Source organism: Kogia breviceps, chromosome 4, assembly GCF_026419965.1.
Source record: "Kogia breviceps isolate mKogBre1 chromosome 4, mKogBre1 haplotype 1, whole genome shotgun sequence".
Taxonomy (NCBI): domain Eukaryota; kingdom Metazoa; phylum Chordata; class Mammalia; order Artiodactyla; family Physeteridae; genus Kogia; species Kogia breviceps.
Window position 1 is genome coordinate 151,923,561 of NC_081313.1, and position 11,011 is coordinate 151,934,571.

The 11,011-nt window shown below is 34.1% G+C and overlaps 1 protein-coding gene across 5 annotated transcripts in view; it reads left to right on the forward strand.

Annotated features, from left to right (window-relative positions):
• The window catches only part of CNOT6 (CCR4-NOT transcription complex subunit 6), a 64,103-nt gene extending 54,244 nt beyond the window's left edge, over positions 1–9,859 (forward strand). For 4 of the 5 annotated variants that reach the window (XM_059061035.2, XM_067032251.1, XM_059061036.2 and 1 more), the window contains 3 exons: positions 541–771; positions 3,578–3,780; positions 5,758–9,859. In XM_059061035.2, coding sequence (XP_058917018.1) covers positions 541–771; positions 3,578–3,780; positions 5,758–5,970 — 647 coding nt within the window. In that variant the 3' untranslated portion in view covers positions 5,971–9,859. The remainder of the gene's footprint in view (positions 1–540; positions 772–3,577; positions 3,781–5,757) is intronic. The other variant, XM_067032249.1, reaches the window with a different exon arrangement.
• The last annotated feature ends 1,152 nt before the right edge of the window (positions 9,860–11,011 follow it).

Here is an 11,011-nt window from a genome sequence, read left to right on the forward strand (position 1 = left end):
CATTATTTTAAAGGTCTTGTGTTTTGGAGAAATGAACCACTTATTTCAAATTAAATGTATGTTTAGAGTGACCATCATGCTAAGAACTGAAAATTCTGTCACTTGAGGAACAGTTGGAAATGGGGATATTTAATCTGAGGGATAGAAAAGATGAAAGATGGAACTTAGTGACTATCTTAAATATATCTTAAGAAAAAGGGTGTCAATTTAATTTTATGATGCTCAGTTTAGGACATCTAGAAGACCAGAAGTTTTAAGGAGATGGAACTATTTAAAAATCAAACTGTCCCAAATAGAATGGGCTGTCTCTGTTCAAGTAGTGAATACCCTATGCTGGAAGTACTCAACCGAGCAGTTAGATGTCTATTTCTCAGGTTTGTTGTAGGGTAGATTCAGTCATCAGGTGGGAGATTGTTAACTAAATTTTAGGCTTCTTTATTATTCCTAAGATTCTGAGATATTATTTGCTTTCAGACCCTGTGAGCATATATGGGGTTATGGACAGGTTTTGTTTGTTTGTTTTCTTTTTATCTAATATAGCTGGAAAGCCACATCTTGGAACAGAAAAACAACTTATTCTCGTGGCTAATGCTCATATGCACTGGGACCCTGAATACTCTGATGTGAAGTTGGTTCAAACGATGATGTTCCTCTCAGAAGTGAAGAACATCATTGATAAAGCCTCGAGAAGCCTCCTGTCCAGTACATTGGGAGAATTTGGAACTATTCCACTGGTGTTGTGTGCAGATCTTAATTCTTTGCCGGACTCTGGTAAAAACAAAACAAAACAAAACAATGCTATTTTATATAAAACACTTACTGACTTAAAATGTTTCTGTAATGTGTTGTTTCTGATAATTCCAAATTTAGTCAAAATGAAAATTCAATTTATAGTGGCAGCTATGAATCAGGTTAAAAAAACGTGGAGTAGGGGAACCATTTTGAAAATGAAATGGTATTATGAGAAACGTCAGGAGGAAGGATGTTAATCATCTTCAGTAAACACGTAGGTGATAACTTGAAGTAATTTATTAAAGAACATATAATTGTATTTCATTGTCCCCAGGTTATATGTAATGCACACTCTGAAAAGGTTATTAAGATAGACTCTTTGGGATTCCAGCATGTGGTAATAAAATCCAGTTTAAATTTTACCGTATATTAAAGGATCTCCAGTTTTGGTGGGCTTGATTAGAAAAATACACCTCAGGTAGAAATTGAGATTTTTTTATTTACACAGATCAGGCAAGTGATTTTAACAAAAAAAGTCAAGAATCTTGATTTTTAATCACAAAGTAGAAGAATACAGAAAGCCTTATTCTTAAATACTTTTCCATAGATAGTACAGTGAGTAAAAACCATAGTCCTTGTAATATCAAACTAAGTATTCCTTTTTGTCTTTTAGCTCCTTGTTTATACTTTCACATACACAGAATACTTTTCCTTGGACTTACATGCATGCAAGAATGCGCACATTCACACATACACACACACATTCACACACTCGGAGTGGTTAAATTCAGTAGCACATCACTGCTATCACAATAGATGAGAGAATAGATGTAATAAGTTAGAAACTATGTTAAAATTCATTTTCAGGGGAAATAAAGGTGTCTGAGATCCATAATTCTTCTTTCAAAGCCATCTGGGGATTACTGGCAATTTCTCTACATGCTTTGCATCCTCTTTTTAGCTACAAAGTATCTGAGGGGCCAAGAGAGACTCTTGTCAAATAATGCAGATCTTAGGACCTATTTCCATGTTGTAAAATATAGTATTTTAATAGCAAACACATGGGAAAATGTCCAGTCTTGTTAACTAATTAAATGAAAGTTAAATATTTACAGAACCCATCTTATGCTTCTCATATTGGAAAAATAGTATCCAGGGATGATGAAGTTGCTCTGTAATTCTTTCAGAGTTGGCTGTGTGTGTGTGTATACATTTTTCATTTTCACCAAGAACTTTATTGAACAGCATATGCACCGTTTTGTTCTACTACCTTCTGCCAGTTTTCAGGCAACTTCATAATTCCATCTTCCCAAAACTTTTTATCTTTTTGAGCAAAGAACTGTTCCAGGTGCCTTTTACAGTCTTCTAGGGAATTGAAATTCTTTCCATTAAGAGAATTTTGTAAAGACTGAAATCAATGGAAATCCGAAGGTGCAATGCCTAGTGAATATGGCTGATGAATCAGAACTTCCCAGCCAAGCTGTAACAGTTTTTGCCTGGTCATCAAAGAAACATGCGGTCTTGCATTATCCTGATGGATGATTATGCGTTTTCTGTTGACCAACTCCAGAAGCTTTTTGTTGAGTGCTGCCTTCATTTGGTCTAATTGGGAGCAGTACTTGTTGGAATTTAATCGTTTGGTTTTCTGGAAGGAGCTTATAATAGAGGACTCCCTTCCAATCCCACCATATATACTATATCATCTTTTTTGAATGAAGACCGGCCTTTGGTTTGGTTGGTGATGGTTCATTTTGCTTGCCCCATGATCTTTTCCATTCCACATGGTTGTACAGTATCCACTTTTCATCAGCCGTCACAATTTGTTTTAAAAATGGAACATTTTCATTATATTTCGGTAGAGAATCGCACGCGGAAATTGGTCAAGAAGGTTTTTTTCATTTATGTGGAACCCAAAAATCAAAGCGATTAACATAACCAAGCTGGTGCAGATGATTTTCAACGCTTGATTTGGATATTTTGAGTATGTTGGCTATCTCCCTCGTGGTACAATGTTGATTGTTCTCAATTAATGTCTCTGTTTGATCGCTGTCAACTTCAACTGATCTACCCGACTGTGGAGCATTATCCAGTGAGAAATCTGCAGCATGAAACTTTGCAAACCACTTTTGACACGTTCAGTCAGTCACAGCACCTTCTCCATACACTGCACAAATCTTTTTTTTTCCGTTTCAGTTGCATTTTTATCTTTGTTGAAATAATAAGGCATAATATGCTGAAAATGTTGCTTTTTTTCTTCCATCTTCAATATTAAAATGGCTACACAAAAATTCACCAATTTTGAAGTTTTTTTTTTTTAATGCATTCTGATATGACAGCTGTCACATACAATCCAACAAAATTGTTTCGAATGAAGTTAAGTGCTACTGGAGCCATCTTATGGAAAACACTGAAAGAACTTTTTGGCCCACCCAATGTATATTTAGGCACAATGAATCCTAATCTTGGTATTTTATACTAAGCATAGCAGAAACCTACATACTAAGATGTTGATTATTCATTTTTTTTAAGGTAGAAATAACATGAATTAAAAAAAAATAAAGAACTAGCCCAGTTGTATTATGCAATCATTAAAAAAATAATTGAGAAGACATAGGAACATAAGTTCATGTGATACAGTATAGAATATTCAGTATACTATGTATGATTAAAACCATGTAAAAATGGGTTTATACAAGTTTTGGCAAATGTGAAAAATAGTGAAACATTTTAGAAAGTGGGAATATGTGTGATTTAAAACTTTACTACAGAGTTATGTTTTTAGTTATGTGTTGTACACTGTGTATTATACTTGACAGTGCAGAAAGTACATTTATTTTCATTATAGGTGTTGTGGAATATTTGAGCACTGGTGGAGTAGAAACAAATCATAAAGACTTTAAGGAACTGAGATATAATGAAAGTCTTACAAACTTCAGCTGTAATGGGAAAAATGGGACAACCAATGGAAGGATCACTCATGGTTTCAAGTTAAAGAGTGCCTATGAGAGTGGCCTGATGCCTTACACAAATTACACGTTTGATTTTAAGGTGAGTTTTGAGATAATAAACTTTTAAAGCCTTCATTTTTTAAAGTGTCTTATAGCTTTATGATGGCTTTAAATGTTAATGCTCAGAATGGAATTAAGCTATCTCGAATTAGTTGACAGCAGCATTCTTTTATTATTACTCATAATGTAGAATTCCATGTGATTAGAGTCCCATCCCTATGTTATAGATACCTATTAGAATCATTTCCAAGGTAAGAAATCAGATGAAATAATGATAGTAAATCCTGAGTTAACTGTCACCTTTTCAGGGCAATTATTTTTTTTAATAGGCTCATTACTAACAGCTGGATATGCAGGACCATCGTATTTAATTTGCTGTCAATTGAAATGAGGTGTTCCATCTCTATTTCAGTTTAACTGAAACTGTACTACTTGAAAACCAAAATGTCTTTTACTATTAGCCATTTAAAAATTTCTAATATAGATATTATTTATATGCCTTGTTACACAATGTATTACAATATGGAGCCTTTTCCTTAGTAATTCTCCTCATTTTTATTATCTGTGGTTGTTTAGGACTTGTGTTCAACTGTCCTTTTTAGCTACCTTTTGCATTTATGCTCTCTAAAATCCTAATTTTCCATTTCTAACCTGCTGAGAAAGTAATCTTTCAGGTTAGATTGTCTATTAGAATAGTGTAAATACTTGTGTTAACTGGTTCTTAATTTTAGAGGGGAGGTGGTTGAGACTCCTTTGAGAAACTGTTGAAAACTGACAATTTTTAAAAATTTGGCTTTGGAGGATCCACAGTACTGTAGATAATGATTTAACCCTGGAAACAGATGAGTGTGTAGAGTTGAAGAGAGATTGGAGTAGACTGGGGAAAACTAACATGTAAATGACAGTAACCAGAGAGGTGGAAAACCAGGACAGTATAGGAACTTAAATGCCAAGGAAAGAAAGCCTTTCTAGGGAAAGAGGTGTGAGTGTTAAGCTTCAGAAAGATATTGATAAGAGTTGTTTTGCTGGAGAGCTAGTCAGAGAAACTAGAATATGATGAGTTGGAGAATAACTGGGCAATGAGGTAGGAAAAACCAACTTTTAGATTCTTATTTCAAGCAGATTGATTGAAGAAGAGGTGAGGGTGATAACTAAAAGGTGGGAGAGATTGGGGATTTTTTTTTTTCCTCTTGTTCCTGTTCCTGATAGAAAGTTAGGAAGAAGACTCTTGAACATGCTTAAATGCTCTTGGCCAAGAGCATGTAAAGGAGAGTCTAAAGTTATAGGGAGGAAAGGAGCAAACCAAGAGTAACCTAGCTGTGTGCCAGATGCTGTGCCTGGGTACTGTTGAGGGTGTTGAGAGCAGAGACAGCCTGGCCCTGGTGGAATCATGATCTGGTGGGAGAGATAGGTCACAACCACACAAATGAGTATATAGTTACACCTTGGGGAGTGTGTTAGCAAGGGAAAAGAATCAGGTGCTAGGAGCTATTAAGTGGGTGAGGGTAGGATTCAGGAAGGCCTTGGGAAAGTGATTAAACTTGGCACTTGAAGGTTGAGAAGGAGTTAGCCAGTTGACAAGTAGAAGAAAATGTTCTAGACGTGTGGAGGCCCTGGGGCAGGAAAGAGCTTGGCGCCTACAAGGAATGTACCCCACTTCACACCACATCTCCCTACTCCCCAAAAAGGGCTAGTATGGCAATGGAGTAGTGAGCAAGGAAAAGTGTCACAAATTAAGTTAGGAAAGAGAAGCAGAGGACCTATCATGAAGGATTCTTTAGGTCTTGTTAAAGATTTTGAAAAGATCCAGATAGGAGTAAGAATGATTATTATCCCTAAACTTTCTTCATTCTCACATTTGGGGATGCCATTTGGTTTATGTAGTATTGCCTTTTCCTATAGGCTAATAAGTTTCTTTGTTTGACTCTAAGGATATGTCTTGAAAGTTCTCAGTATTCAAGTGTTATCTTATGTGGGGCCTTGTCTTTTTTTTTTCTTTTTGCCTTCTGTTTTTCAGGGTATAATTGACTACATCTTCTATTCTAAACCTCAGCTGAACACTTTAGGCATCCTGGGACCTCTGGACCACCATTGGCTAGTTGAGAACAATATCAGCGGCTGCCCACACCCACTCATCCCCTCTGACCACTTCTCACTTTTTGCACAACTGGAGCTCTTACTGCCTTTCCTGCCCCAAGTTAACGGCATTCACCTTCCTGGCAGGAGGTAGTCAAGTACCTTCAGAGGATGACCTCAGTTTCACTCGTAAACTTGTAAAAAATCTGAATATAGGGGAGTGAGGTATGGCCACTAGGGATTTTTTTTTCTTAATGATGATTTGAGTTTTCAATCTGATTATTTGATAAGGATATAGTATGAAAGCCAGGTGCTAGCAAACAGACAAATTCTGAGCCCGATATGCTTTATATACTGTTAGACAGGGACTGGTGTGTTTGCACCTATCTTTAATTTGTTACAAGTAATTTTCCTGTTTCTTCTATCCAATATAATATTTTCATGCCTTGAAATAGGAAAATGTTTGAACAGCATATTCTCTTTGCACAGAAATCTGTAGCACTACTTTTTTGAGGCCAGTAATAACATCCAGAGATCATTCTTCCATACTTTACTCCCTACTTTTTCAGACTTGTTTGTAAAATATAGAATTTAAATTTAGCCTTTATGATTGTATATGATCCACAGAAGACCTGATTTATGAAATTTTGTACTAAAAAAATCAGATTTGGAAATGATTGTATTGTAATCTAAGGCTAAGTTTTTTTTTACCTGTTTCATGTGTTATAAAGGCCAGCTTGTAAAAGAAGTTGCAACAGACTTTCTCTGCTGATGATTTGCACTGTTAGGGTTTTGTTAGCCCTTTTGTACTACTTTGTTTTTAAATTGAGAACATTGCTCTTTAAATCTAAATCTGTTTAAAGTTTAGGACATTTTCTTGGACCAGAGGCAACTTACCCATGAATTCCTGGGTTTTTACAAAAAACTATCTACCAGGACAGATAAGCTGAGCAGTGAATGATCTGTAGACATTATGGACTGAATGTAATGGTTGATATATGTGCATTCTGATATTTTTAAATCCTCAGCTTTTTTAAGTTACAAAATTACAGCTGCTTAGGGACAGCTTCTTAACTCCTTTTTGAGACATTTCCTGTCCTATCTCCACTGTGCCTGCCTGAATTTGTTCTCACCAAGCACTGCCTGTGCATGCAGAGAAAATCTGTGCATCCTCTTTTATATTTTTAAATACTGTTTAACATTTGTCAGAGTTTTATGAAAATGCTTTTGTATGGGCTGTGGCTTTTTTTCCATTGTGAAACATTGAATATCACATTTTGGAACATGTTCATAGGGTGGGTCCCTGGGTCTTTACTCACCAGACCCAAGCACTGCTTCTTGGTGTCATTGCACAGTGCTGTTCGTCACCCAGAGTACTACTATCATGTGAATTCTTTTTGTTTTCCATGTATTCCTTAGTTTCCATGTTTTTTAGAAATCATTCCTTTAAAAAAAAAGTAATTTTCTGTTTATGAAGCAGTATAAAATAAATGAGATGTATTTTCAAAACAGGTCCCTAAGACAATACTTCAGATCATTTTAAAAGTGACTAAGTCATTTTAACATGTCAACCAAGATAAAAGTTATATTATACCTTGTATTTTGCCCATAGTGCTGTTAGTAGAGATTAAAGCCAGCTTTAACTTTGCAAAGTTAACTCCTATATGTTCTGTTCTCATTCATTCATTCTCTCAAAAAAATCAAATGAATTCACAGGGAACTTGGTCTAACTGCTTTTGTTTCAACTGCAGGCAGGGGAGCAAAAGGACACCATGTATGTGAGCATTAAGAAAAGAAATTGTTGAATGTTAATAACAAGTTTTTATACAGAGAGTGAGTCATTTTGGATAATGACTTAAAATTTTATGAAAAATGTTTAGCACTTAAATGTGCTTATTCTGTTTTTAAGAGAAAATAAAATCACATACTGTTTAAGTAAATGATTCTTTTTTTTTTTTTTTTTTCCTTTAAAAAAAAGAAAAAATTCTCCAAAAGGTTTTGATCTTGAATCTTTGTCTGGGACCTGGATTTTCCTTTGAAGGTTTTTTTTGGGGGGTTTTTTTGGTTTTTTTTTTTTTTTTTAACATTTTGTTGTGATGGTTTTTTATTTTTTGCTTTTTGTTTTAAGTTGTGTTGGCAACGAACGCATCCAGTTTATAGTCAGTACATTGGAAAGCTGGTATTACTGATATAGAACCCATGCATAACTTTTGTGGGGTTTCTTTTTGTTTTTTTTGTTTTGTTTGTAAAGTGTGAATAAAAGATGTGTTTACTCATTTATCCTAAACACTGTGTTGGTAATGTGCATCATGACAATTTCCAGCAAGGGCAAGCTGGAGCTGGTTGGACTGATGAGATGAAGGAAACTGCTTTTCCTATGATCTGCATTATGTAATAACAGGTCCAGAGAGCTTTATGGAAGGGGAAGGGGAGAAGCACTTACTCTGTTTATGGAGGATATATTCTTTTCATAGATGCTGGAACTAGAGTGCACTTGTTAGATGCTAAAGGTTTGAGCTTTACACAAAATGTTTTCATCTGTGTTTGTTATTGTCTACAAAATATTTGAATTTGGGGGCAGCATAGTAAGATATAATGGCCTGTTACGTCTTGAAAATATTTGTTCTTGCCTCTTCTAGGCAGACTGCATTCTGTGGTAGACTACCTTCTGTGGGTCAGTTTGAACAGCTTCTCCACCTTATTAGATAGTGATAAATTGAACCAAGAGTGTAGATTTACAACTGTAACCTTTAAAAGAGAGAAAACTATTTTAAGTCTATAGGGAATAAATGGTCACACCAAAATAGACTGTTAAGCAAGATTTTGTGTTTTAAATATTTTCTGTGTCCTGAATAACTTCCAGTAATCCATACTCCCTAAAATGCAATAAAAACTAGTATGTTTTCACAGTATAGGTTTTCTTCAAAAATTCTGTAACAAATATATTTAATGTGGTGTTGCCATAATGTAATTTCAGTATTCTTACTGGATAAATCCATTTTATGAATGTTTTACAGAAAATTTGGGGTATATTTTCTGTTTTTAATGATCAGAAATTTGGAGGAGCTCAGTTCCTTGTAAATCTCTTGAAGTACAGTTTACTGTATTAGTGATAATTATTTATGCTTTAAGAATTTAAACAATGTTCATCAAAATTAATTTATGGCGTAATTTAAACTAAAGTTGTAGAAATAAATTGTTGATTGCAACTTTAATAGTCCTAGAAGATAGGCAGGGAACATCTCCAAGAAATGTGCTTTTATTTTTACTTGATTTGGTGACAGCCAGGAAAACTTATTTTGAGTTAGCACTTTGAAACCTAAGATTATTAAATTGGGTGGAATGCACTTCTAAATGTTGAAATTAAAAGTTCAAAGCTCTTAAAAGATTTCTGGTTTTCAATAATAAATTCCAACTTTAATATTCCATTTTTTACTATTTAAACTTATGGAATTAGTTTCCATAGTGACTTTTAAGGTTTTGGGGGTCATGCTATATAGGTATAAAAGCCAACCTAAGCAAAACAGTTATAGCAATTTGCTCTTTTAATGAACCAATAAGAATACCCAGTACAAATGCTGCCGATAATTCAAAGAAAACTTTTAGCAAGTGTTTCTCCCCTACTTGTAAACAGTATTTTGAGATGTTCACTTTGCTCTTCTTTTTGGTTACATAAATTTTAGTAACCAGTATGTTGAAGTAGTGTTTAAAATAGAATATCTAGTCTTTATTTACAGTACATTAAATTGTGTAATGCACTGGACTAAGTTTTGTTTACCATTCATGTAACAAAACCCAGCACATTATCTGCACTAAGCTCAAAGAATGTCCCATTTGCCTAGGCAGCTCTTTGATAAGGGTAATGGGAAACTGAATATGACCTATGGACTGGTGGCAACAAGGGCTTTTACTCTTCTTTTCAGTGGAACCTTCTTGGTCAAATTGTAACTAGCTAGTATTATATTTATATACAGGGTCTCTTTTCTTTACCGATGTATTTTCCTACTCATAGTCAACCAATAAATTCAATTATCTGTTTCAAATATTTTTAAAGTGTAATTTGTATAGCTGTAGTACTGAGGTTTGAGAAAATATGTGTTAATCAGCAGACCACCTATTTAAAATTCTGAGTCATCTGGGACAGGGTTATAACTCACCTTTGAAAGGGAAGACTGAACGGGGACAGTGCCATGATATAGGGAGATGGTGTAAACTTAAGGATCTCCTTATTGGCTGTGTTATTCTGTATAACACTCATATCTTTGCCAAAGTTCAATTTTATATTTAGGCCACTGATGATGATCCTTTTGTATTTAGGATTTTTGTTGTTGTTACCATATACCTCATAGTATAAGAAATGGGCTCATGTGTCTTTCATCCTTTGGAAGGAGGTTGACATATTTTGAATAAATGCTTTTAATACAGTAGCAAACATTGTATTGGTGGGGTTATATTAATTCATTAAATGTTTTAATTGTTACATGTATAGTTTGTTGTATATATAACTTTAAAATCGTCTGACTTCCCAACTCTTCAGAGAGCATTGAGTCTATTTTTAGAAACTACTTTAACAAATAAATGTAAATTTTTATATAGATGCTGGGAAAAAATCCTTTAAAATCACAGCACAATTAGATAAAATGAATGTTTGCTGAGATGTCCAGTTTTTAAAGTAGGCATTTTCTACCTAATCCTTAATATATAATTTTATCTCTATAACAGAAGTCTTGTTCTTCCTTATGATTGCCAAAAAAAATGTTTTAGAAGTTAATGAAATATGCCCATGTTTATAAATTCTAGTTAATGTTCTGTAGAGGAACAAGTGTCTAAGGAAACATGAACTGAAATATATATGCAATAAAGTTTTTAGGTTTTAGGTAACAATGTTATATATATTGAGAATTCCCTTTGAGTATTATTTATGTATTTAAATTGAATTTAAAATAAGCTTTCATAAATACTTTAAAGGCAATTTTAATATACAGGTTATATATTTTAAGAATCCTATAGCAGATAGTTTTTACTAAAATTTTACAAGAATTTTAGGCTATTTCTATAAGTTAATAATTTGCTCCAAATGATGAAAAATATTCTAAATAGATTGTTCCTCAAATGAGTCTAACCAGCTAGTCTATAGCTAGGAATTGAGAAGACTGCTGGATTACCAGGTGACTTGAAGACCAGTTTCTACAGTT